Source organism: Cygnus olor, chromosome 10 (assembly GCF_009769625.2).
Source record: "Cygnus olor isolate bCygOlo1 chromosome 10, bCygOlo1.pri.v2, whole genome shotgun sequence".
NCBI lineage: Eukaryota > Metazoa > Chordata > Aves > Anseriformes > Anatidae > Cygnus > Cygnus olor.
In genome coordinates, this window is record NC_049178.1 from 7,520,956 (window position 1) to 7,548,480 (window position 27,525).

A 27,525-nucleotide genomic window follows, 5' to 3' on the forward strand; every position below is an offset into this window, starting at 1 on the left:
TTAGGAAGCCTCTGTTTCTTGGCATAAAACTGAATGGGTGGCACAGAAATGTCAAAGTGAGGTGTCAGGGACACAGTATCCAGCGACAATGTGGCAAACTCTGTGTTTTGCCTGTTTCCTCGCAGGGGGGAACCAGGGGCTGCTACTATTACGGAAACCAGCTGTTCAGAAACACTTTTCTGTTTCACCACTCCTTGTTGCGGCCATCCTGGCCGCCCTCCCCGTGGGACCCCTTCAGAAGACACTTCTCTTCCAGGGGGTCTAGGAAGCAAGGCTGTGAGAGGATCTGCATTTCCACCCAGTGGGTCCCCCAGTGCTGCAAGAACCACTATGGCCGTGACTGTCGGGGTAAGGAGTCGTGTGACCCTTCCTGGCCCTTTCTCTCATGGCAAGAAGGCAGTCTCATTCAGCATGGATTTCTGATGTCTACGAACGCACTTCCCTGGGGAAGGGGAAGGGCGGGCAACACCCCAGGCAAGGAGCCCCAGTCCATAAAGGGTGTAGGGAACAATCGGTCCCCTGTGGATGGTATTGTACCAGGGAATTCCCTTTCCTTGAAGAATCCCATGGGGAGCCCTGGGCACCAGGCAGCTGGTGGTAGTTGTCACACATATCACTCATCCCTAGATGCATCCAGTGCACAACCATTGCCAGGCACCTGCCCTCTGTGCTTCATGCACAGGCAGCTTTCATGTTCCTTGATAAGTCTGCTGCCAGGTTAGCATGGGGCAGGCCAGCACAGACTCAGCATCCCTGGGAGCAACCAGGCTGGAAACCATGCCAAATTTGCTCTTCTTGCCCCCATTCTCAAGGCTTTTAGTCATGGGATGTTCCCAGGACTGCCAAACACACTGTAAGGCACACTCACGTGGCACCTGGTGCACAGGCTCTGTGCAGGGCAGTGGGCACTCCTCTCCGGTGCAGGGCCACTTTGTCACCACTGCCTCACTAAGGTGCCCCATTTACAGCATGCCCAGGAGGCCTTGAGGCACCATGCGGTAACCGTGGTACCTGTGACGACAAAATCCGCGGCTCCGGGAGATGCAACTGCAGCCAGGCTTTCATCGGGACCAGCTGTGAGCTGTGTGCTCCCGGCAGATACGGGCCGCACTGCCAAGGTAAGGGGGAAGCCCATGGGCTGTACTTATGGTTCGTATGCAGATGACTGCAGCACATGGTGCCATTTGGAGGGGGGGATAGATGCTGAGTGACCTTCTTTTTGCAGCTTACAGCATGGGAATCAGCTCTGCCACATGTGCATCTGTTCCCCACAACACTCGGGTGAGATCTCTGGGGCTGGAGACACCCCTCCCTGGGCTCTCTGCAGGACAGCTGTTGCTCCAGATGTAGTTTCAAGAAGGCTCTGGGTTCAAAGACCCCCTTCTGGTCTGTCACACACAGCTGAGAGCCCCTGTTTGGCTGAAATACTGGGGTGTGCTCAGCAGGGAGCTGTGCCCATGTGAGGCAAGGGGAAGGAAAAGGCAATTTCCCCTATCCCAAGCTGGGCAGGTCTTGGGTCTCCAGGAACGTTTTTAAGGGCTGAATATTGGCAGGGACTCAGAGGTAGAAGGCATCTCTAGAAGTATCCAAGGGAGGGAAATGCTGGGGGTCTGTGGGAGCTTCCCCTCCTGTGTGGAGGGTGCGTCTTGCAGAGATGGGGGTGGGGGGGTGGGTCTGGGCTGGCAGCAACAGAAAGGGTGTGTGTGTGTGTGTGTGTGTGTGTATGCATGCATGTGTGTGTGTGGATTCATGCATGTCTGTGCATGTGTGCACGTACTGCCATGGCTGCCTGCACGCACTGCCCACACAGGCAGTGCTTCTGTCACATTTCTGTCCCGTGGACTTTCGCTGCAGTGAAGGCAGGTGTCATTACAGTGTTCTTTACCCATTCCTCGCAGAATGTAACTGTACTGAGAATGGTGTGTGCAATGGGGGACTGCACGGCGATGGCTTCTGCTTCTGTGCTGAGGGCTGGACCGGAGAACGCTGTGAAACCAGGCTAGGTGAGGGATGCCAGGCCCCACCGCTGCCTAAACCCTGACCTTGCGCTTCCCCCAGTGTGAGGGACAAGCCCTGTTCCCACAGCGCTGCTCATGGTCTTGCCTTGGGACAGCACAGTGCTCATGCAGCAGCCCTGGGGGTGTTTCTTTGGGGCTGATGAATGGCACCTCCCACACCCCACCCAAAAATCTTGGTTCCATCACCTGCTGTTCCCTGGGACTCAGGGAACAAGCAGCCAGTCAGAACTATCTCCAAAAAGGAGCTGTCAACTGGGGGGAAGGGGAGGGACACGGCTTATCCTGAGATCTGGTGTCAGTTACTGAACTCCACAAGGGTTGGGGAGCCTCTGGGGCAGAGGCAGGTGATGGCAGCCATGCCCATGTTGCAGCCTTTGGATCATGCGTGTGGTTTTCTGACCCATGTGCACTTTGGTTTCAGTCATGACGCCCAAATGCTCGCCACCGTGCCATCCCCAAGCTGTCTGCCGCTCCGGCAACCTCTGTGAATGCAACCTACACTACGAGGGAGATGGTAGAACGTGCTCAGGTAAGGGGGAGCCACCAGGGGATGGGGTGGCGGGGTGGTGAGAGAGGGGAAGAGTGGACAACATGGCATGACAAGAGGTGACCTCCTCCTGAGCAGCTCCATGGAGGAAGGCTATATCCGTGGGATGACAGGCAAGACAGACAGACCACCAGGGGACTGAGCAAAGTACGTTAGTTAACGCAATGCTGTTATCCGTACAGTGATTGACATGTGCAGCCAGGACAACGGGGGGTGTGCTACACAGGCACAATGCACGCAGGCTGGTGTCAACATCTCCTGTGCCTGTGCTGCTGGGTACCGAGGAGACGGCTACGTCTGCGACCCCATAGACCGGTGTGCGGACGGAAGGAACGGGGACTGCAGCCAGCATGCCAAGTGCATCAGCACCGGGCCGGTGAGTACATCCTGTATGTCCAGGGACATCTGCATGCCTGAGAGCAGCTGGAGGACAGTGATGTGACAGTGTCCCCTGCTGCTGTAGGCCCCGTGCCTGCCTGGCCTCTCAGGTCTCAGGTATTGCGCTCATCCTGCAGGCCCTTGCTGCTAGGCTGGGCAACGGTCCTGCTGATGTAATTCTGAGGCCATTTCCCCCCATCCCTCTGTCCAACAGGCATAAGTGGTGCGAGTCATGGCTTTTCTGAACTGTTGTGGGGGCTCTGGGGTGGTCCTTTGGGGACGATGCCAGCCGTTTTTGCAGAGGAACCAGAGCTGCTCACTGCAGAAGGAGGGACACGGAATGTGATGCAGTGCAAGACTCATGAGCCATGTACCCATGAGCTCAGCTGTCTTACAAACAGCACGTGGCAAGGAATCAGTGCGACATTTTTTGGCAGGGTTATGTGCAATTGGATGTGGGGGTAGGACAGAAGCCATGTGGCCTAAGAAAGGCCACATGTTGTGCCACGGTCCCGGTGGGCTGCGGAGGCATTCTGAAGGCTCGTCCCCAGGTTCACAGGGATACACAATTTGCCAGCTGCTATTTGCATGTTTTCAAATGCCTGCCTTCCTTTGTGCTGCAGAATGAGCGACGCTGCGAGTGCAAGCGGGGCTATGTCGGTGACGGGATCCAGTGCCTGGAGGAGGCTGTGCCCCCCACAGACCGGTGCCTGGACAACAATGGGCAGTGCCATCGGGAGGCAATTTGCACTGACCTGCACTTCCACGGTGAGCGAGCCATGGAGAGACCACCCCACCCTCCGTCATCCTTCACCTTGTGGCTGGGGCATCCCTCAGGAGAGGGCGAGGGTGGGAGAATCGAGGGGCCAGGGACTCGTCACCGCAGCTTGGTCCGGTTTTCACAATCCCCTTTTCCCCTATATGTTATACAGGGGAGGATGAGCCTGTGTGGCACCCATCCTCTGCACCCACCCTTAGCTGGCTGTGCCACTTGCACTCAGACAGGGGACCCACGCTGCAGGGAGCAGACTGGGAGACTGCTCACTTTCAGTGCTGTACTGATGCTCCTGCGACTTGTTATTTTGCAGATAAGACTATGGGTGTATTTCATCTGCAGTCACCCCGAAAAAAGTATGACTTCACTTACGAGCAGGCACAGAGGGCCTGCGCAGCAGAAGGCGCCTCCTTGGCCACTTTCCGACAGCTCTCGGCAGCACAGCAGGTCAGCGGGGTGGGGGACGCAGGGCTTCTCGCTGCAAGGTGATGAGTGGGCAAACCACCTCACATTCCCTCGGCCAGGCCCTGGTGAGTGGCAGTGGCCTGCTCCCACTTCGTGTGGCAGCCCCAGGAACCTCCCAGACATCGAGGCAGCAGTCACTGGGTTTGTGTCACAGTGGCACAGTCAGTGCGAGGTTCCCCCATGCCGTCTGTTTGCATGTTGGTGCTTCCTCAGCCTCCAAAGGAAGAAGTCCTGGGGACAGCAGTGGGCAGCCTTACCAAAGGCATTTGTATCTGCTGCTCTCCCTGGTGTATGTAGCCTGTTTCAGCAACCCGGAGGGTAATCAGGTCGTGGTAGCCTTTATTCAGTGATGTCATCCCCAAAACGACTGACATGGGACAGCTGGGGCAGGATGGATGGACCTCAGCTGGTCCTTAGCTTTTGCTCCATGGTCCATGAAACCAGGAGGGCTGCTGGTTCCCACCAGCCACACTGGGCCATGGCTTCAGGCAAAGCCCAGCCCTTTACGTGCCAGGAGAATGCAGTCTAAGGCTGCACAACGGAAGTGTATGTGAGGGCACAAAACCTGGCTTGGAGCTATTATTTTTAATCTAACGATCCATTTTCCTCTGCCAGATGGGATTCCATCTGTGCCTGGTGGGGTGGCTGGACAACGGCACAGCTGGATACCCCACGGCCTACCCCAACCCCAGCTGCGGGGCTAATCGGGTGGGCATCGTGGACTACGGCACCAGAAGCAACCTGAGTGAGACCTGGGATGCCTTCTGCTACCGGGAAAAGGGTGAGTGGCACGAGCACCTTTCCTGGAAAACATCCTCCCCGGCACAAGCAAAGGCTGCGGGGACAGAGCTGCCCCGAGGGCACATCCCCTCTCCTCACACCCATGTCGGGAGGGACCATGCTGAGGGCCATCCAGAAGCCAAGGGAGCGGGGATCTGTGCAGCCACCATGGGCAAGTCAAGGCACAGCTCGATGTTCCTTTGCAGATCTGGTTTGCACCTGCCGTGAAGGGTTTGTGGGAGATGGGTATTCATGCAACGGCAAACTCCCCGAGGTGCTCGCAGACCACGCTCGCTTCTCCACCTTCTATTCCGTAAGCGATGCGCTCCTGGGTCTTCGGTGTGCCAGCGGCCAGGCACAAGGCGAACGGGAGGGATCGAGGGCGAGCAGGAGGAACAAGGGGGGGGGCTCAGCCTGTGTGCTGAGGCAGAGTGCAAACAGAAAGGCATTTTTTCTCCAAGGTTGGGGGGATGTTTCTTGGGCTGGGCATGACAACTGCTTTGAGCTGACTGCAGCGTCCTAATGCGGAAGATCTCCCATCTTTTCCAGATGTTGCTTGATTTTGCCAATGACACAGAAGAAGGATTGGATTTTTTCATCTATTTGTCTGATGACTCCGCTCCCAAAACTCTCTTTGTCCCTCTGAACTCTGGCTTTGCAAAAAATGAAGTAAGCGAACAGGGAATGAGTGGCCACTTGAGGGTGCACAGAATGAAGAGGGGAGCTGTCTCAGCCACTTCTCATCCCTGCTCCGCATTGCTTTTTCAGACACTGACAGGAGAAGAACTGAAGCTCCACGTGTCATCCAGCAATGTCGTACTCTTCAGCTTCAACCTCACAGCAGGCACCATCATCACATCCCAGTCAGGACATGATCTCCACGTGTCAGACCTTCCCGTGGGGAATGGCACAGAGCACGTGGTAGGCTGGACGTCCAAGGAGGACCGAAAACCCCACAAGCTTCCACCCCCCCTTCTATTTTGAGACAGGGAACAGGGGCGAGGCTTGCTGATCGAATGCCAGCACCTCTGTCCCGTGCTGTAGGGTGCCAGGGGGATCAACGACAGGATGATCGTGGAGTGGGACATCATGGCTTTCAATGGCATCATTCACGCAATTGCAGAGCCACTGAGGATCCCACCGCCCACCGTGCACATCGGTCAGGCGAGTGTCTGAGGGCACGTGTGGGGACGGGCGGTGCCAAAGGAGCTGGAGAACGGGGCTAAGGAACCCGCGTTGGCTCCATGGGGGGGGGGGGGAGGGGGGGGGGGGGGGGGTGAGCCTCGAGGGGCAGCCCAGCGCTCGGGCAGAGGAGCACCGTGACAGGGCCAGTTCTCTCACTGTTCTTCACCGCAGGTGAACGGCGGGGCCCAGCCTGGGGGCTCCGTGGCCGCGGGGCTGGCATCGGCCCTGGGCCTCGCGCTGGTGCTGGCGGCTGGCGCTGGCGTCGCCTACTGCTGGGTGAAGCGGCGCCGGCGGGACGGGCAGTTCGGGTACCTCCAGGTGCGGGCAGGAGTGCGGGAGGGCAGGGCCAGGCCCCTGGGACGTCGTGGGGTTTTCATTTCTTATTTTTATTATATTTTATTTGTTATTTCCTGTTTTTTCGTTCTAATTATTTTTAACCTACATTTATTTTTATTATATATATATTTTTTTTATTTCTTGTTTTAATTATTTTTAACCTATTTTTATTACATTTTATTTTTATTGTTTATTTTAAAGTTTGTAATCCCTTTTTATTTTTATATTATATTGTTTTTAACCTAAGGGCGGTCCCCGGGCGGGGCGCTGCAGGGGGCGGGGCCGGTGCGGGCGGGGGCCCACGGGGAGGGAGGGCGAGGCCCAAGGGGGCGGGGCGTGGCCCCAGGGGGCGTGGCCCACCCTAGACCTGCCCCGCCCCCCCCCCCAGGCCGACCTGCGCGAGGAGGAGGAGGAGGAGGAGGAGCCGCGGCCGGACCGCCCGCGCGGGGAAGGGGGGCCGCGCGCCGCCAGGCCCCGCCCCCAGCGGCCGCTGGTCGCCATCCCCAACCCGCTCTACGGCGGCCACGCCCCCGACTACGAACCGCTGCACGTGAGCACGACTCCGCCCCCCTCCCCGTGACCACGCCCCCTCCCCGTGACCACGCCCCCTCCCCTGACTCCCGCACCCCCCCCCCCCCCCCCCGGTGCCCCCCGCCCAGGCGCCGCCACAATAAAGCGCTGCACCCTGCGGACACCGCGGACTCCGTGTCTGAGCCCTTCTCCCGCCGCTGAGCAGGGGGCAGCAGCTGCCAGCCCCCAGCGCTGCCTCCTCTCCTTCCCCCCTACCCCTACCGGATTCCCCACAGCTCACTCAGGACCCAAAGCAAACCCCCCCCCGCCCCCCTCACCCAGCCCACAAAGCGCCACAGGGAGAGGGACGGAACCGGGGAGGGGGGAAATAAACACATCCACACACGTACACAAGTGTCAAACACCCTTTAGTGGCGGACGGAGAGGTGCCGCTGGCCCCACGTACAGAAGGCCGTGGCCCAAAACACCCGGCCCTTCACCGAATGTGCACCATCTCCTCCAGAAAGGGGGTTTTCATGCAGCCCGTGCACAGCTGATCCATCCAGAGCGGCGCCTCGTGCTGCAGAGGGGTGCGCCGTGGGTAGAAGGTGAAATTCACGTCGTAGTTCAGCAGGCAGCTGATGGACGCCATGTAGATATCGGAGAACCGCACCAGTCGGCGGGAGAAGTACGTGGGGTTGTGGAAGGTGCGGAAGATGCTTCCAAACTGGGGGTTAAACAGGTTCTTTGTCAGTGACCTGCGAGAAAAGAGAGAGAGCTGTAGGCAGAAGGCACTCATCAGGCTCGCTCCCTGCCCAGTAGGGCCCGCTGGACCAACCCCTCCCAGCACAGGCTGACACCACCTCCCCTTTCCCATCCCACCCTGCATCCGACCCGTGCAACCTCTCAGGCTGCACCCCGCCCAACACAGGCACCAGGGAGGTGGTGCAGACCACCAGCTGCAGCACCGCTTTCCCCAAAATGGGTTACCAAACAGACCCAGTGCAGACCTGGGAGCCTCCGAGAGCTCATGAGCAAGCAGGGCAGTCACTCACCTGATCTCCTGTCGCTCCTTCATCCACTCCAGCAGTACCTGCTTCGACTCCGCATCCTGATACATCTGCAAAGACACCAGCAGCAGCAAGCACCAGGTTACCTCAGTCCTGCGAGCCACACCTCAGGTCTCCCCAGTTTCTATCATAACTCCTAATCCCACAAGGCCTCTGCACTACCTTCCTTTGAGCAGGACGAGATGCTTTTTGAGAACACAGGCAAAATAGTATATCCTCTGATTCCCACACTAAGCCCAAGTCTCAGACACAGAAAGCATGCTACCCACCCTGCTCAGACAGGAGCTCTTTACCTGCATTCTCTCCAGCAGCCCCGTCAGAGCCTGCTGCCAGGTCAGGGAGTGCATGTACTGCTCCGTGTTTATGATCCGAATCTCTGTCTCCAGTTCAGGGACTATGGCTCCAGTCCTCCAGCCGTGACGCAGCATGAGGTCCTAGAGGTCAGGGTGAAAAAAACAACCATGAGTTCAACATGAAGACTGAAAGCTAAATACAACCCTATTTCCTAGAAGAGTGGTCTGTTCCCATCGCAGATCCTCAGGGGACAGGCATTCTAACAGTCTGGTTTGGGTCCTGCCAGTAACACCCATCTCCCAGGCACCAAGATCAGCTGCATGAAGCATCCAGACATGAGGGATACACATAAACTGCTCTCAAGTTCACAGACCGGCAGTTGTTCTCTAACCATAAGTACTTCAGGAGCCCTTTCTCCACTGTTTGCTTCTGCATGACAGCAGAGTGAGGGTGCTTATGTCCTGTAAGGGTCCCAAAAGCCACAGCCTGCGGAACACCAAGCACTGTATGCCAGAGACACGAGCACTCAGAGCAGGGCACTGCCTTACTGCTTTTTACTCACCGCAAGGTCACTGTACAAATGGTCACCAAAGTAGAGCACCTTAGATCCACGCCAACCTGTGAGCCTCAGAAAGTCAAAGAGATTACCCTGCAAGTAAGAGGAGAACAGAAATGTGGGTACGGGCCAAACACCTTCATCCTCACTGCCTGGTACCGGGCAGCCACCTCGGCAGCACTGTCCGTGCAACTGGATGTGCCACTGTACCATGGCACGCTGCTGTGAGCACTCTCTTGAGATGTCAACCTGCTCACTCCCCCACCTTCCAAACCCACAGGTTTCTATCCTTCTCCATCTTATCTCACTTTTTTCCCCATGTAACAACCTCCCTGTGTATCCCTCAGCCTTCCTCAGGCTACAGAAAAAAGCCAGAAATTCCTTATACCCCAACAGGCAAGGGGAAGTTGTGTGCATTAGGGCACAGCAAGTCAAGGGGACTGCACGGACCAGGAGGCAACAGGAGGAAGCAGCATAGAGACCAAAAGTGAAAGACACCTAAATGAGAAAGGCCTGACTGCTGGACAGAAGGAAGCCTGGGTGTTCTGGGGGTAGGAGTTGCTGGGCTCAGATAATGAGGATTTCACCTCTCAGGATACACAGAATCACAGAATGTGAGGGATTGGAAGAGACCTTGAAAGATCACCTAGTCCAATCCCACTGCCGGAGCAGGAACACCCAGATCAGGTCACACAGGGACGCATCCAGGCAGGTTTTGAACATCTCCAGAGGAGACTCCACAGCCCCCAGGCAGCCTGTTCCAGTGCTGTCACCCTCACTGCAAAAAAGTTTTTTCTCATATTTAGGTGGAACGTCCTATGTTCCAGCTTGCACCCACTGCCCCTTGTCCTATCATTGGGTGTCACCGAGAAGAGCCTGGCTCCATCCTCCTGACACTCACCTTTACACATTTATAAACATTAATAAGGTCACCCCTCAGTCTCCTCTTCTCCAAGCTAAAGAGACCCAGCTCCCTCAGCCTTTCCTCGTAAGGGAGATGCTCCACTCCCCTAATCATCCTCGTGGCTCTGCGCTGGACTCTCTCAAGCAGTTCCCTGTCCTTCTTCAGCTGAAGGGCCCAGAACTGGACGCAGTATTCTAGATGTGGTCTCAGCAGGGGGAGGAGAACCTCTCTCGACCTACTACCCACAGCCCTTCCGATACACCCCTGGATGCCATCGGCCTTCTTGGCCACAAGGGCACAGTGCTGCCTCATGGTCATCCGGCTGTCCACCGGGACCCCCAGGCCCCTCTCCCCTTCACTACTTTCCAGCAGGGCAGACCCCAACTTACACTGGTGTCTGGGGTTGTTCTTGCCCAGATGCAGGACTCTACACTTGCCCTTGTTATATTTCATTAAGTTTCTCCCCACCCAATTCTCCAGCCTGTGGAGGCCCCGTTGGATGGCAGCACAGCCTTCCATGGCAGCACAGCCTTCCGGCCTGTCAGCCACTCCTCCCAGTTGTGTGTCATCAGCAAACTTGCTGACGGTGCACTCCATTCCCTCATCCAAGTCATTGATGAATATATTGAACAACACTGGTCCCAGTACCGACCCGTGAGGGACTCCACTAGATACAGGACTCTAACTTGACTCTGTCCCATTTAACCACCACCCTCTGGCTTCTTCCCTTCAGCCAGTTTACAATTTCCAGAAAGGAGGGCAACAACAGGCTGGCTTAGAGGGCCGTATCACTTGAACTTCCCTCTCTCCAGCGTAAAATACAAGCCCCTGAGATACCGCTCATGCAAGACACCCACAGCACAACTACCACACAGCTGCACATCAGGGGACAGGAAGAGGTCAGCTTAGGAGCCTGCAGCAACGTCCTAGCACAGCAAGGTCCACAGTCTCTAATGCTTGCCAGAAAGCATAGCGTGAAAGAAACCATAAATGCTGGAGACAGGATGGACTATGACCAGGATACACTCTGTCACATCCTGAGAAACACACTTGGGCAACAACTTTGATGCTGTTGGATGAGTGGGGTGGTGGGGGAGGACCACAGAGGACCCCAAAATCCCACCTCCCTCCCTCCCTTTTTCCATTCCCCAATGCAGCACTCAGCTGGTTGAGCAACCCCAGCCACAGGATGTAGGTGGTCAAGAGCAGAATTTAATTCAGCATGGATGAAGTGCACCTTTTCTTCTGAGGGAGTTGCTAACCCAGTGAGAAAGTTTGCACATGGGAGAGAGACTTTCTATGAGCTCTCCTTGCATGTTCCCAGCTCCTGGCTCTCGGCAGAGGACGGGACCATAGCGGAGCGCTTTGACAGACCCGCTGGACAGGCCAGAGGCTTCTGAACAGCACTGCCCAAGGACATGACCTACTTTTCTACCGCAGGTCAGGTCCCAGCTACTTGACCGCAACCTCACTAATAGATTCTTCCCGTGGGATCCCACAGCTCACATAGCCAGGAACAAACCGTCCTAAAGCCAGAGGCCACTTTTTCCTCAGGGGACAGACCAGCTGCTAGGAGAACACCCCAAGGCAGCAAGTTCACCAGAGCCCATTCCTTTGGACACGCCTGTCTTTCAGGAAGTGGAGAAAGAGGGGAGCATGACTTTGTACCCTTTTTGATCACCCTTTTTTCTTCATTCTCTACCCCAGAAGTCACCTCAATGTGAAACCTCTCCTCACTTACAAACACCTTCCTAAAAGTGCTAGGCAGTCTTTTACAGCTTTGTTAGCTCCTGCCACCTTTTCCAATCTTATGCAAAACGATTTGAAGTGAGATGTGGAAGACCTCTGCATACACATCAGATTGCAGACAGCTCGGGACTAGCACACTCTCGGGACCCCCTCCAGGACAAAGGTTTCAGGACTGGGACATAAGAAAAGCCAAAGGAAAAAACGCAGCTATCAGCCACCCTGGGCGATGTCAGAACAGAGCTCCTAAGGTGATGTTCACAGGGCAGGGGGTGTCCACTGGGTCTGACCCCTGCTACACGTGCAGAGGATGTTCTCCTGCTTCCCCTTTTCACACAGACTGGGCAACAGTGAGGAGAAACTCAGCCTGGCAGAGAGAACTCAGCACAGGTCGTCCTGTGCAGAAAGCAAGCACCCAACACCCTAGGATAACTGCCCAGCTCTGCCCTTTTCCCCTGCCCTGGGAAACCCTCCATCTCCAACACAAAGACCAGCTAGGCTGGGCGGAAATACATCACTCCAGTTATACACCTTTCTGAAGCACCACCCACACACAGAGCTACACAGGAAACCGTTTCAGAGCTGCAGACAAAAAGTTTTCTTATCAGACAGCTCTGTCACAACTTATTTCAGCTCTGCCTCCTGCAACTGAAAAGCTTTCCCACACCTGGCACAATCCATCTCCCACCACGTTCAGAGGTCGGTTTATCATACACTGACAGGCATAACACACCTTGGCAGGGCTTTCTGATATACCCAAAGACACCTTATCTTAATGTGCACATCCCAGCAGGAGCTGAGAAGACTTTTCAGAAGCTTGCAAATCCCAAGGCTATTGCTCCACAACATGCCAAGAGACATGCTGAAAGCATTTGGGGAACTATACCATACAGGCCAAGCAAAACCCCGCTGTACACGGCCAGAAGGCTTCTCTCACTGCCACCAGCCAGCACAGCACAAAGCCTAGAGCATGTCTCCTTGCAAGTGCTCTTTAACTTTTCAAGGATCTATTTTTCACTTTTCAAACATCTACAAGTGATCTACAGAAGTGGCCATCATTTCCCCCGCACCATGACTAAGCAGATTTTCTAGTTTTCTCACTATTTTCAGGCTTTTCCAGCGATTTCCCAAACTCCAGGTGTATTATGAGTCCCCAGACTCTTGCTTCATACCCCTTACACATCCAGGTCACCTTACCTCTTTGTAGATCTTTCCTTTCTCCAGCTGGTTTATTTTGTCCCACTGCAGTGAGCCGTTATCATCCAGTTTTCGAAAAGGTCTGGAAAAAACAGAGGGGAGATATCAACTTCTTTTGATTTTTAATGGTTGTTACCCAGTGACTACAACATTCAGATCAGAAAACTTGTTTATCTATATAACAACTCATAATAAAAACACTATATGAGAAGTGACCTTCGGGGCCTTCTGCACTCTTCTCAGGAAGAAAGTGTGAGAAGAAAATATCTTTTCAGACTGCTTACATTGACTGCAACCATTTTATGCCAATGGTTAAATGCCTAATACTAATACAAGACTTCCTCTGAAGCTGTAAGGCCAAGGCTTTGTCCTGAAACGCTTTGTGTCCTGTTCCAGCCAGGCCACCCCCAGCACAGCAGAGATTGGAATGTCTTAATGGGATAAAGTAGTCTGCAGAGTGGATGGGAAACAGTCTCCATGCTGATCTTGGCAGCTGACCTGAGGTGCCCACTGTTGCTCCTGAGGGCTTACCTGGTTACCTTCCACTTGGACAGAAGAAACAAATCAAGGCTTAAGTTATTTGATCACCATGAACTTCTATGCTTGAACAGAGTGTTACTTCCTCTTGGAACATGAGGCCCAAACTGCGAGCTTCGGGACCAAAAGACTTCACATGAAGCTGCTCCTGCTGCGAGCATAGTGCAGCCTCATCCAGAAGTACCGTACAATCCTGAACTGCCGCAGGGCAGAAGGAATCCAGCCTCCCACCACAAACTCTACAGCCTGGGCTAGAGGCCTCCCAGAGCACAAGTGATCTCCAGGGCATACCTGCATTTCCCCTCAGAGAAAGCACTCCACAGTTGACTACAGCTCACCACCAGGAGGCTTCCCCTCACCTTGGATGAATGTCCCTGTCATTCCCCTGGCTTATTATGTGAGTGGACCTTAGGCACCATGCAGCCATATGCTTTAAGTCTTGGAGGACCAGGTCATCATCACTCCAGGCCACATATCTACAACATTTCACCCACATCCCATGGACAAAACCCTTACCGGTCAGCACAAGTTTTAAAAACAGTTCATAGATTTACTCCTGCTTATGGTAGTAGCCTGGGAGGTGGGCAAAGAAAATACAGAAAGAGAAAACAGCAGTCCTCTCCCTCAAGGGCCAAATACAGTAGTTCCTGGCCAGTCGTAAATTGAGGCAACAAAGCAGATACAAATTCCCCAAACCAATAAACAAAAGAGCAAAGTGAGGATAGCAACCTGCCTATCAGCCGGCTCCTTGGCAGCTCCTAACTGACCACAAAACCCAGCTGCCACGTACAAAGACTTTCAGAGCTGCCAATTACAAAGCAGCATATATCCACTAACTAAAACCACAGATATTTGCTTTCAGGAACTGGAGAAGGAAAGATTTTGGCACACTCTCAAGACCTAGTGCCAAGAAACAGGCAGCTGTCATACATACCATTCCACTTCTTTTCTTTCTAAAGATTTAAGTGCACTAATACCCCTAAAAATCTAAGTTAAGCCCAGGCCACAAAAAACCCGTTGAAGCTTAGGATAGCTAGTTTTAAAAACATGCTTTCTGCTCGGCATTACCCATGTGATCTACTTATTCCCAGACTGGTCATTTTTTGTTGACTAAGATGAAAGCCTCACAGAGAGTATCTGAAATGACAATGGAAGGCTGGATATGTACTGGATCCAAATTATACTTAGGAAACTATAAACCACTCTTCGGGAAGGTAAGAGGAGCCATTCACTCCAGGTACTGGGGCCCAAAACCTCAGGCCAACGTGCAGCACTGCAGTATTGCCTTAGGACACATACTTCCGCCGATCAGTGAAGAAATTGGGTTTGTCAGCTTGCACAATGACCATGTCAAATAAGTCCCGCCAGTTCTTGCCAACCATATGTTTCATTCCTTTGTCCCTAGGGGAAAAAAGGAACAGAAATGTTAACGGAACCCTTTTCAGCCAACATTGCATCTTCACAATAGTCTGTCCTAAAACTATTCTCATTTCAGCAACAAAGAAAAAGCACAGAGATTTCTGAGTCCCACTAGGGTGTCTGATTGCATGGAGGATTGATGTAGCACTTGACCATTTCCAGGTGTCCCACCCTTTCTCTTGCTACCAGAGGAAGTCCAGAGGAGTCTGTGATGCGGCACAGCTGCCAGAGTTTGAAAGTGGCAGTTCTGTAACACTGAGGCCAGTCACAGACTCATAGCTTCTCCAAGAAGTGAAAGTTGGTGGTGTAGAAAGTGGGGTGCAATGTTCACCACAACCGGTTCCTCCAGAGTGCTCTCACCACTATTGCCACAAAACTCACTAGTGTACAACTTTCAGATGCTCACAGGAGAGACCACACTGCAAAGCTCTTGCTGTGCTGCGGTGATGCATCAGTGGGCAATAATGGTACTCACACAAAGCTAAAAGGACTGTTTGTAATGAGGAAGAGTTTCTTCTTGTGGTTCACGAGTCGGTTTAGGACAGCATAGATTTCATCACCGTGCAGAATATACTGTTCTATATTGGAATAAAACAGACATCCATCAATCAAGAAATTTTGGCATAGATCATGACCACATTTCTTAAAATAAATAAATAAAACCAAAACTTGGCCCTATACCAATAGGGCTGCAAAAGAACTGAGCTAGATCCATCTCAGGTAGGACAAGTAGTGAACCACTATGGTTATAAAATGGCCTTCCTCATCCTCATCAATCCCACCCACAGAGATGAAAAAGACTGAGGAACTGAAAAGGCTGGCAATGAAGAGGGTTGATCCCAAACTGTTACAATGAACAGGCACAGCCATTCTAGGCCATGTTCCTACCAGGATCTTTCTTTCCTCTGAATGGAAGCCTTGCTAGTCTTCCCAGACGGTGCCTTTGCACATTCACACCATGACAAGGACTGTCACCCCTCACTTAAAGGCAGAAGGAAAACAGAAACACAAGCAGTGAGGTAACTTTTTTCCATTAAAACAGATCCTCCATCATACCCTAAATATAACCTGGTCCTCAATGCCACTCTACCCATAATCAAGTATTTTATTCACTTCTATGTCCACCTCATTCCTGCGACTTACTGTAGGATCTATGCAGCAATCCTATGCAGAATACCACATAGTATAAGACACAAAAATAGATCTGGCACCAGAGCTCTGCTTAAACTCACCCATATCTTTTTCAATCCATTTGTACATCACTCCTTTCACATGCACATCTCTAATAGCATCCTAAAGAAAAGGATAGGGAAAAAGTTTCAGTTTTACAAATAGCATTCCTGCTTCCCAACATGCAAGTCTATTGCCACCATTGAGGAGCCACACAGTAATGACACATCCCCTCTTCTTGTTGAATGCTACATCGACACAAAGCAGAGGACTTGTACAGCAAGGCTCACAGACATGCTGAAAAGAGCACAGTGATTAGTCAAGCTGACACAGTATAAAGAGAAAAACCTCAAAACCTATCTATCTGGCTGGTCTTGGGAATCTGGAGAGGTCCCAGTCAACTGGAAGCTGGCAAGTGTTGTCCCAGTTGTCAAGAAAGGAAACAAAGACAACCTTGGTAATTACAGGCCCGTCAGCCTCACTTCGGTGCCTGGTAAAGTTATGGAGAAGATTTTTCTGGGAGTTATTGGAAACCACTTGAAAGTCAATGCAGTCATTGGTCACAGCCAACAGGTTCACAAGGGGAAAGTCCTATTTAACGAAATTAATTTTCTTTTATGACAAAAAGTTACCCACCTAATTGACCAAGGGAAGACACTCAATGTAATCTTTTTGTATTTCAACAAAGCTTTCAGTACTGTCTCTCACAGTATCTTTCTGGAAAAAACATTCACTTTTCAGCTAGTCAAGTATGTAATAGGGTGGATGAACAATTGGCTGGTGGGTCAGGCTCACAGGGTTGCAGTAAACGGGGTTACATCAGGCTGGCAGCCAGTCACTGGTGGGGTTCCCCAGGGCTCTATTTTGGGGTCAGTTTTCTTCAGTGCTTTCATAAGTGATCTGGATACAGGACTTGAATGCACACTAATTAAATTTGCATGTGATACTAAATTAGGAGGAGCTGCTGACTCCTTGAGGGTGGAGAGGCCTTGCAGAGACATCTTGACAGATCAGAGGGCTGGGCAATCACCAACTGCATGAAATTTAACAAGACCGAGTGCTGGATTCTGCACTTGGGACGTGGCACCCCTGGCTATACAGAGAGGGGGACAAGAGGCTGGAGAGTGGGGAAAGGGGACCTGGGGTTCTGCTCGTCGGCAGGTTGGACAGGAGCCATCAGCATGGCTGGGCAGCCAGGCGGCCAGCCCTGCCCTGGTTGTCTGAGGCACACATGGCCGGCAGAGGGAAGGAATGGCCTGCTCTGCTCTGCTGGTGTGGCTTCACCTGTGGGCGGGTTTGGGCACCACAGTATGGGAAGGACATCAAACTGTTAGAAAGTGTCCAACGGAGGGCTACAAAAATGGTGAAGGGTCTGGAGGGCAACACGCATGGGGAGCAGCTGAGGGCCCGTGGTATGTTCAGCCCAGAGCAGGGCAGGCTGAGGGGAGGCCTCATGGCGGCCTGCAGCTCCCTCATGAGGGGAGTGGAGGGGTAGGCGCTGAGCTGCACTCTCTGGGGACAGTGACAGGACCCGAGGAAACGGCATGGAGCTGGGACAGGGGAGGGTCAGGCTGGGTGTTAGGGAAAGGTTCTACACCCAGAGGTGGTCAGGCCCTGGGACAGGCTCCCCAGGGCAGTGGGCAGGGCACCGAGCTGCCAGAGTTCAAGGAGTGTTCAGACAGCGCTCTCAGCCATCGGGTCTGATTTTTGGTGGTCCTGTGTGGAGCCAGGAGCTGGAATGCACAATCCTTGTAGGTCCCTTTCAACTCAGGATATTCTACGATTCTATGAAAACACTACTTCCTTTCTGCTCCTGAAAACCAGCACACATTTATGCACTGTTACCATGGCAATCAAAGACTGCATAACTCCAAAACTGTTTACTGCCCCCAAACCTCTGTGGCTCAGACCTTAGCTAGCTTTACTTCCTTCCTTATGCCTGTGGAAGCTCTGCCAAATGTGATCCAAAGGATGGGAGCATGGCCGAAGTGAACAACAGCAAAAGCAAGCACCTGTGATTCCTATGGGCTTCCATGAACCAGGGAAGGCTACTAGTCCGAGCCCCAGGTAGCCAGCGGGCACAGAAGCGTATATGAGTGCGGGAGGGTATTTTTTTTGCCAAAACAGAGCTGCCCACTTTTCAAGATGGTTTTCAAGTGAAAACAGATGTTGTTAAGGGTATCCAAATATCCTCTATTTTCCAGGCCAGAGGCCAAGATGCAACATATTTTTGGACACACCCAAGTGAGATTTTTCACAAGTCTCCATCCAATGAGATATGCCAGATACACAAGACCATTTCCAGAGCAGCAACACATTTTGCAGTGTTTGCACATGTTTTCAAGGTACCATTTCAATCCATGACAATTTAGACAGGTAAGCACAAAGGCTGCCTTTCCCCAGGATGCTTAAATCACTGCTACACTTAAGTGCACTCCTTTAGGAGATGCGCCTTCAGACTGCATTCACCACTGCCATTGCTACAGTAACACCTGCACACACCACCCACCACACAGCCACCTGGTCTCAATGCCATGCTGGTGAAACATGCGTGTCACCCAAAAATCATTTCCTTCAAGGCAGGGGGAGAACTTGAGTTTACATTTTAGGTGAGAGACAATGAAGGAGGAAGAGGCACCTCTGTATGGTGGAGTTTTAGAAGTCTCTTTCCACTGTTCGGATTTGAATGGTAAAAAAGGCAGAGGTCACATCTCATTCACCAAGAGACTGCCCTATTGAGCTATGAGAAAGAAAAAAAGAGCAAGAGCGCTAAAAAGAAAACAACTTTCTCTTGACCAGCACTGGCACTAAAAGCAAGCAACGCCTGGGATTTGAGTCAAAACTACATTTACAGAGCAGAAAGATTCCAGTGTGCTCTTCCCCCCCAAAAATAATAACAAGAAAAATGAGAGGGGAAAACTGAGTTTTCTGCAGGTAAAATCTTGATAGCCTGAGGAGGTGTCAAACAGGGCACAAAGATTCCTTCAGAGGAAAGCAGCTTAAGCTTTCTCACTTTAAAGATGAGGTGGCCAAACTGGTGCAGCAGGACTACAGGTTTACATGCCAGCTTCAGCCTTAACCACTGCCTCGGGGACTGCCCTTTTGACTCAGTACAGTGTCTCTAGCACTCAATTTGCTCCCAAACACACAGCACTGCAATTAGGATTACCACCAAGAAATACGGAAGAGCATCAGGTTCAGACATGTCTTACTTAACCTACTGTGAGCCTGCATTGCAATAACAACTGGGGTTACGCAAAGACTGACACCTGCCTGTGTAGGCAAAGGATCTTTGTGCTCATGTCCACAAAGCTTTTCTTTGCACTTGCAATGCAAAGAGAAAAGTTTTGCAAAAATGTTTTTTTATCCTCATTGTCCAGAAAAAACCAAACTGCTCTGATAAGAGCACATGCCAGTTCCCACCTTTTCAGTAAAGATTTCAGGCATTGGCACAGATTTTCTGTTGCACCTCATTTCTCTGCCTACCTCAGTCACTCCTTCAGGAACAACCACAACCCTCAGCAAGGATGCAAAGACAATTGCCAGGATTAGCACTCAGGAGCTTAAGGGCTTGAGCACACTCCTTGCCCTGTATTGACTTTATATTAGGCTATGGCAACCACCTGCCTGCTCTCAAGACTTCAGCTAGGAACAAGTCCATTTTGACCCCAAAAGAAGGCTCAGAAGACACTCTTGACAGAAGACCGCTGGAATCAGCTGTGTCCCCTCTTCTCATTTTCCCCACCCCAAAAGGAAAAACAAAAAACAACTACAACCCTACAAACATGTTCAGGTCTTGTGGGAAACAGGCTGGCATGCCCTTATCAAGCACAAACAGCAGGTCAGAACGCAAGCTGTAATCCTTGACTGTAGTGAAGCTAACAGGGCGGATCCTTATCACAAGAGCAGCAGCATAGATGCAGCACTTCTCTCATAAGAAGCCTGAACAGTGTATGTATGGGCTGCTGCTGGAAGATGAGCATAACATTCCCATGAGATACAATCCCAAAATCCCACTCCATGGAAAAAAGCATGCAATAAGGCCTTGGCTACCAGGGCCTACACCTCATCTGTCAACAAACGTCACCTAGGACAGCAGTCTCAAGCTCTTACATCTTGCCTCTCGCATTAACTAAGAAGCCAAACAGTACTCCACTCCCTCAGTGGTGACAGTCCAGTATAGGCCTTTCAAGTGCAGGGAGTGAAGCTGTTGGGCACCACTCGCACCTTGGAGTAATGGGTTCTTGAAAGCCACAGTCATGCACAGAGGAACACCCCAAAAGGATCACACTACTCTGTGGATGCAAAGGAAGTTGGGGTGGATTTTCAGAACAGGCAAGGGCAGGTTTTTCATGACAAACCCTTAAAAAAGGCAAACTGTTTGGTACATGGTCAGAACGAGCCTCTTTGAAAAATGACGTATTAACAGGAGAACAGAGCTTACCACTCTGCAGGACCAGAAAAGATTTACGCAAGCTTTGTGGCGTATTTCCCATGGAAGAACCTTCAACCTAACCGGCCTAGGCACTTCTGCAAGAGATATGTACAGCAACACTAAATCTGTAGCACAATCACATACCTAACATGTTCTGAAAACACAGCTTAGTTTTCCCTGGCAATGCTCTAATTTAAAGGGGCAATAACACAGTCATATTAAACTACTCACCAGCAACCCTTAGGTTTGGATACTGCAAAGCTCACAAGCAAAAGAGCTTGCAAATCTGATGTGGTATGAGGCAGTTGACATTTTACTTACAGATATATCCTTGTAAAGATGGACCTGGTCAAACTCAATGCCGTGAGTTATGAAGTAATCAATGACTGAAGAGAGCAGCGTCATTTCAGGAAGAGAAAAAATGTCCATAAATTGCTTAAGTGAAGGACCCTGGAAAGCAAAAAATGAAGGAGATGCATTGAACAAAAAATAATTAAGGAAAAAAAAATGAAAAAGCAAACCCAGAAAGCAAACCCTCCTCATGCGGTACCATTTGGAAGATGTTCTGGGCTAAGAAAAACACTAAGGTGGAAATAGACAATTACATCCAGACCAAGTAATAACTCACCTTGCGTTAGGCAAGGCTGCATCTCTCCTATATATTTGCTATTTTCTTAGCCTAACAATAAACTTATCAGCAGATCAACAGCAAAGTTTCGCTCCAGAGAGGCCACCCACTACAATAAAGCTTGTTTATTCAGTATGTACCACCTGTGCAGAGGAATCTGGCGAGTCTCACCAGTAAACTGAAATCAAGTTTTTCATTTTTCATCACTGAAATGCCAGATCAGCCAAGGGAACAGTTATTAAGATCTTGTATGTAAAAAGCAGTTTGGAAAGTAGACCTCTCAATGAACTCAGTCACCAGAGGTGCCTGGCAATCCTGCCACATCATGCCCACACATGTGAGCTTTGAGCAATCCATGACCAACAGTTGCAAGTCTCTAGGATAATACTGGTCCACATCAGAAGGTATTTATTATAGCTGTGTGAAAGACAGACATCAAAGCAGCATCCAAGAGATCACAGAGGGTACACACAGTGGAGCACACAGAGGACACACGCTGCCTAATACAAGGGTAGAACGAAAGACTAGCGCTAACTAAAGGCAATATTGGGGCAACACAAACCGGGATCAAGAAAGAAGATGCAAAAGGGCAAAGGAATAACAAACAGCATTTTGCCTGGGGTCTGTTACCAAAAAAAGCTGTGATCAAAAGCTATGTCACTATGCTGAGGGTTATACAGTTTCCATCCAGGCAGCACAAGACAACTTGACCTACAGCAAAGAGGACACCCTTTGGTTTGGGCCACTTACCAGACAACCTTGTAAAATGCAGATAACAATCAGACTCCTTAGCGCAATTAAGCAAAAATCACTGTGTGTCAAGCCAAGTCAGATAAGAAAAAAAACATTATCACTTCACAGAGTAAAAAGTCATTAGAAATTTGAAAAATAACAGGCTGGCAACTGAAAGCCATGTATTATCTGTAAAGCGTTGGATAGATTGTGAACCTGGACCACCCAATCAGTGGGGAAACAGGGGAGGGTCCTGGTCAAGAAATAAAGTATATAAACTGTGTTATGTAACTGGTAGGTGCACCCCTGTTTGTGGGACGCCCGCCACTGCAATTGCGAATAAAAATGCTACTTCACTGAGATCCTCGCCTGAGCCTGTTATTGGCCACAGAGTGTTCCTCACAGCAGATGTTCCTGTTACCCATACCCAGGTGGCTCCATCAGCATGGCACACCGAGGGGAACAACGTCAAAGATCCCTACAAAAGCATCACTTCACACCAGTTGCACCACACCTGCTGACACCAGCACTCATCTTAAATTGGATGCTTTCCCACTAATGTGTTAGCGGCACAGACTGAGCAGACATTGCTGGATCAAAACATCATTAGTGTACGTACCTCTGCTCTCTCTAGGATCCACCTATTTGCTTATAGGGCTCATTACATTTTAGGAGAGGAGATTCGAAAAGAATAAACTGCTATCCCTTGGCCATTTCTGCGGCCAAATGTTACACTGAATTTTTCAATACGCAAAGTCATTTTGAAGTGACTGAGCAAATGCACCTCGCTGAGGAAAGAAGTGAATAGAACTCAGCAGGTACATGATCTGTCTGTAACGTCATTCTCCGGAAAACAGAATCTGCATACAAAATGCTTTTCAAATACTTTCCCATTTTGCTTTTACAATGCATTTTTTATCCTGCAGCATCGAATGGGCTCCCTGCAGTGAGACAAAAGTCCCTTCCATCCTTTTACAGGGAAAAGCAACAAATAAGATCCTGCAGCAAGGATGCACGGGAATGATCAGTCTGGCAAGCTATGAAGAGAGCTAGGACAGGGTATCTTCCTGATGCTAATCTCCCACAGCTGCACATGTCCATCAGCTCTCGCACCGTCTGCCTCACTATAACCCAGAGTCCCTTTGGAATTATCACTTGAGGAAGCACAGCGTGACTCTGCCAAGTACTAACTACAGAACAGAAGAAAACACCTAACTGCTTTGGTACTTACAAGGAAACACATCAAGGCACCTCAGCACGAGCACCTGGTCACAGCTTGAAGGAGATTTCATGTTTGTATTTATTAAAAAAGAAAGGTTAAATATTACCAAGTTTGCCAGGAGTGAGGAAAGCTGCAGAGCAGAAGGATAATCGAGTGCAGATTACAGACAGATATCAAATTCTAAACAGAAACGTTCTATTTGAAAACTGGAATCAGCACTGAGCTATAAACAATGTATATACTTATCCAGAAGGCTACTGCTCAGATTAATTGTTCCCGAGAGAGAAAAATCAAGAAGTGACATTGCTGAAGACTTCACACAGCAGACTCAAAGGGGTATTTACCAGAGGAAGCCTGCCTTCTTCCAGCTTCCCCATAGGCAACTGAACTAACAAAGGTCAAGAAACAAAGCAAGTCTTGGGGGAAAAGGATGTGAATGGCCCCACTTGCCCATAGCACCACACTAGGCACTTGAGGAAAACAAATCTCTCCGAACTTCCTCTTGCTCAGGCAACCAGAAGATTTCCACAGCTCCTACTGACAGGATTTCAGTCTTTTACGGTGACAACTTTTCTGCCTCAAAAAGAAAACAACCATGGATGAAGTGCACTGGAGAGATCTGAAGACGTACGGCAGGGATCGCTTTCACAAAGGAAAAAACCCTACCCAAACCCAAAGACTTAAAGGCATTGCAAGCACCCTGCTGGTACACACACAACCCCCCTCCCCCACAACTCAGTGCAAACACATCCCTGCAGGCTGCCCTGGTAGCTTGGGAGCCAGATTTGGCAAAGGAACAAGCAGGGAACATCTCCCTATCAGTCTCCAGAGCCATTCAGCTCTAGGCCAATAGCACTGGTGTTCAGAAATGCTCTGCAGATGTCTTTCACATGCTAAACTGCTAAATAACCTCTGGGGCAAATTCCCACTAGTACAAAAACACACACTGCAGCTCAAAAAGTACACACTGCAGCTCACCAGATACCACGCTTCTCAGAGTGCAAGGGAGGCTGGAGTCCTTTACATGTTCATATAATTCACTCTTTTCCTATCTGATAAGAGTTGCTGCTTCACGGCAGTAAAGGGCTTACAATACCTTGCCGTAGAAATCGCTCATCTGGTACAGAGGGATGTGCTGGGTACCTCCGTAGAGCTCGATTACCTCCTCATCCGGCACTGGTTTGAGCCCCCTAGACACAAAACAACAGGAACAGTACGTCAACAATCACCAGCCTGCAAAGAGCTACAAACTGCAGAGAAAGGGAAGATGGGGACAGACAAGCTCATTTCTAAAACTCACACATTTCTTTTGCACGGAAGAGACAGCCAGAGAGCGAGACAGCTCCGCAGTTCTAAAGATTCACATAAAACTTTCCCTAAGACATTTTCCAAATACCTTGTTCATTCCTTCAACTTAATTGAGGGGCTTTATCCACATTCCAGCAGAGTTCAGGCAGGTTTTCCCTCTGTCTGCTGTCAGTCTGCTGGCAGGACTGCCCCACCAAATAGGCCCCCTGGCCTGACTTTGGCAGCACTGGGTAACTGTAGTTTTGGAAAGGTTGCTTCCATGAGGTTTATCACCATTAAATGCAAAGGTGTAGGAAAAAAAAGCTTCCTGAAAAAGAGATTTCCTACCTATTCAGTTTTCCTGAGCAAAACAAGTCCTTCACTAACAGACCATTCAACACGGATGCTGTTTTCCCCCAGAACCACAGCTAGGGCTGGTTGTATAGTCCTTATCATTCAGCCTTCTGACTTCTGCAGGTTTTGCCTCTTGCACAATTTGTGATAGCTGTTTAGTCAAGCAGTCAGCAACTTTCTCTCTCTCCTTACCTATTCTGTCAATGTAGAGCCTCTAAGAAGTTAAAAGTTGCCTAAGTTTTGCTCAAAAGCAAAGGACAGTTTAGGAAAAAGACACTTCAGGAAGAATGGTTACAAAAGGACACTAGGAAAAAAAAAAGTTTAAATGCATTTTTCACTAAAAATCTCTTTCTAATGCTGCAGTAAAATGTGTGGTAGTACCAACCCTCTCTCCCCTCAAATAAAAACCTAGCACTCAAAGAAGCCAATTCTCTCTGATTATGAAATTCCTTTCTTAATATTCTTAGAGTGTTTACTGCGACTGAAACTTAACAGCAAAAGGGCTAAGTTCAAAAAAAAAAAAAAAAAGTCATTGGCTTCCATGCTCAGGAAATACAGCACAGATTTACAGGAGCTTTGCTACAGATATCTACGATTTACTACTTCTAACACACCAACCCCACTTCGCACTGGGGCAGGATCTTCTCCCAGTCGCCTCCAGCCTCAAAAGTTTTTGGAGGCACCGTGTGGAAGCAGTCCCTTTGCTCTGTGCTCTTTTAGTCACTTATTCTAAACCACATCCAGCTCTCCTCGGAGAACAACAGAGGAGATGGGAAAATAGGACAAGCTAGGCCATAAACTAAGCCCAGATTCTCAGGCATCATTGCTTTAGTGACGTGCCTGCACTGCTTATTTGCACATCCACACCACTGTCCTCTTAGCTCTGTGACGAGGCAAGGCATACCACTGCTGGGATATGCTCCTGCTCGGAGAAGACAGGCACGTACACGGACCGTGTACGGGTGAGTCCTTCCCTAGTTGCACTGTTTACTCATAGACAGTAACCCAGCCACGCTGCAGCTGCAACTCAGACATTACACGCAGTACACGACCAGATGTGTCATTAACCATTACAAAAAGCTCCAGGTCTTCCCACCTACACTTGGCTTGAAATCCTTGAGAAAAATAACTCCCTGAAATTATATGCCAGGTAAGCACTTGAAGCAAGTAGAAACAGGATAAGCCAGACAAGACCATACTTTGCACAAAAAGAAAAAAAAAAAAAAAAGCCCATATACCATGAACCATGATTACTCAGATTTAGTAATCTACACCTGCATATACAGGCATGTAGAAAATGATTTTGAGAACTGACAGACCTATATGCTGTCCCAAGCTGGACATAATGGAAAGCATCGATCTTCATCAGAAGACTCTGTGATAATGGATAGATATTTACAGTTAGAATCAGGTGGGTTTACACTGAACTTTTATTGAACTTTCAAGCTGTACACGTCATATAGAAAATAAATTTCAACACAAATATCCCACATCTATGTATTTTACACTATACTTACTTCCCAGCCACTTTTACAGAAACTGATCCAAATTGTGACTTTTTAGAAGCCTCTCTAGCAAAAGACCATCTTTCCATAAACTGAAACACTGCTGCCTGTTACGCTCTGACGGGTATGCAGCTTGTGGACAAGGATGCAGTTGAAAAAAGAAAGGGAGAGGACAATGTTTCTGTGACTCAGACAGTCTCCTCTCATCTCCTTTCCAAAAGCACACACGTTCCAAAGGAGCAGACATGCACAAGAGATCAATTTCTCATCCCATTTATGTTAAACAGAACTAAGGGGACAAGTCTTGACTTAGAGTGCAGCTGTACCCAGTCATTTTCTTCACACAGGAACCCTTCCCTATGTTAATTCTTGCCCTCCCTAACAGACATTTAAGCTAAGATGCTCACAAGCACGCCAGGCTAGTAACAGTAGAACTTTCTTTGAGGTTTTCATACCAGGCTCCCCTATTTGTGAAAAATCTCTTGCCCGTCCATCTTTCTGAAACCGTAATACAAGTTCTCAATGCACAGAAAACAGCCTCACACCAATCCGGTATCACTCTGCAAATAAAAGCAGGACACAGCATCAAACTGTTTGTCCTGTTCCTACCACAGGGTGAGGTAATTGATTCCACAGAGCATTCACAACCTGCAGGCACATTCTTTTATCTCTACACCACATCAGTGCAGCTTGTTACACTGTAGGCAGACCTCCCACTAGTTTGCGAGGAGTGCAAGCAAATATGCTGAAAGATTGACTTGGACAGGCACTACCCAGGTTTTCATGTGTTTTAGAAGCTCTGATCCCAAGAAGAGAGAATTCTCACCCCCTACTCACTCAAAGAGTACTTTGCCTGGCTAGGCTCGTCACCTCTGTGTTCCTCTGATATACTGGCAACATATTTTAACAGAAAGAAACTTCATTTTCTCACAGATTAACTTCTTACATTGTAAAGTCAGAGGCATGAGCTATCTGCTGCCATTCTGTCCCCTCAGTTAGGAGGAAAGACGTGGGAAAACTCTACAAAGTATTTTCTTCATTCCCTCCTTTACCCTCCCCACTGGAGAGCAGCACGCACACTGCAGAGTGTACTGCCTGCTCCCCTGAACTTGCTCAAAGCTCGACATAAGAAAAGCTACTGCAAAATGAAGCAACTTTCTCTGCTGCTCTCCCACCTGACTGCCCGGCTGCAGCAGCCGGCGTGACATCACTGGGCATCAGGCTTTCATGGAATGGGTCCAACGCGCTGAAAAAGGGTTAAAGATTGCGCTTTGCTCGCCTGTGCTCCTAAGAAGCATGCATCTCAAGTAGCTTGGATCTTTTTCCAGGCAGTCCTATTATTCGGGGTGGGGGGTGGGGAAGGCTTCCTAAAGCGCTCTCCTGACAAGTCATTTCTATTATTAGAGCAAGGCATACTGCCTCTGCTCCTGGCAAGTACTTGCTGGAGATGCAGGACTGAGGTTTGTTGTTTAAAT

General features: G+C 50.0%; 2 protein-coding genes across 4 annotated transcripts in view; one reads left to right on the forward strand and one right to left on the reverse strand.

Moving 5' to 3' along the window:
* STAB1 (stabilin 1) overlaps positions 1–7,121 on the forward strand; it is a 58,583-nt gene extending 51,462 nt beyond the window's left edge. For 2 of the 3 annotated variants that reach the window (XM_040569247.1, XM_040569246.1), the window contains exons 56-69: positions 126–348; positions 969–1,118; positions 1,899–2,003; positions 2,440–2,547; positions 2,748–2,941; positions 3,567–3,711; positions 4,032–4,165; positions 4,799–4,964; positions 5,170–5,276; positions 5,513–5,632; positions 5,732–5,884; positions 6,008–6,127; positions 6,320–6,466; positions 6,873–7,121. In XM_040569247.1, coding sequence (XP_040425181.1) covers positions 126–348; positions 969–1,118; positions 1,899–2,003; positions 2,440–2,547; positions 2,748–2,941; positions 3,567–3,711; positions 4,032–4,165; positions 4,799–4,964; positions 5,170–5,276; positions 5,513–5,632; positions 5,732–5,884; positions 6,008–6,127; positions 6,320–6,466; positions 6,873–7,064 — 2,064 coding nt within the window. In that variant the 3' untranslated portion in view covers positions 7,065–7,121. Of the gene's footprint in view, positions 1–125; positions 349–968; positions 1,119–1,898; positions 2,004–2,439; positions 2,548–2,747; positions 2,942–3,566; positions 3,712–4,031; positions 4,166–4,798; positions 4,965–5,169; positions 5,277–5,512; positions 5,633–5,731; positions 5,885–5,986; positions 6,128–6,319; positions 6,467–6,872 lie in introns of those variants that run through there. The other variant, XM_040569248.1, reaches the window with a different exon arrangement.
* A 284-nt stretch (positions 7,122–7,405) lies between these two features.
* Positions 7,406–27,525, reverse strand: part of NT5DC2 (5'-nucleotidase domain containing 2) — a 28,031-nt gene continuing 7,911 nt past the window's right edge. The window contains exons 4-14 of the mRNA XM_040569249.1: positions 25,865–25,920; positions 24,001–24,094; positions 20,644–20,772; positions 15,950–16,010; positions 15,193–15,295; positions 14,598–14,699; positions 12,762–12,843; positions 8,921–9,007; positions 8,358–8,498; positions 8,050–8,114; positions 7,406–7,752 (exon numbers count right to left, since the gene is read on the reverse strand). Of these exons, the coding sequence (XP_040425183.1) occupies positions 7,491–7,752; positions 8,050–8,114; positions 8,358–8,498; positions 8,921–9,007; positions 12,762–12,843; positions 14,598–14,699; positions 15,193–15,295; positions 15,950–16,010; positions 20,644–20,772; positions 24,001–24,094; positions 25,865–25,920 (1,182 nt within the window). The 3' untranslated portion in view covers positions 7,406–7,490. The remainder of the gene's footprint in view (positions 7,753–8,049; positions 8,115–8,357; positions 8,499–8,920; positions 9,008–12,761; positions 12,844–14,597; positions 14,700–15,192; positions 15,296–15,949; positions 16,011–20,643; positions 20,773–24,000; positions 24,095–25,864; positions 25,921–27,525) is intronic.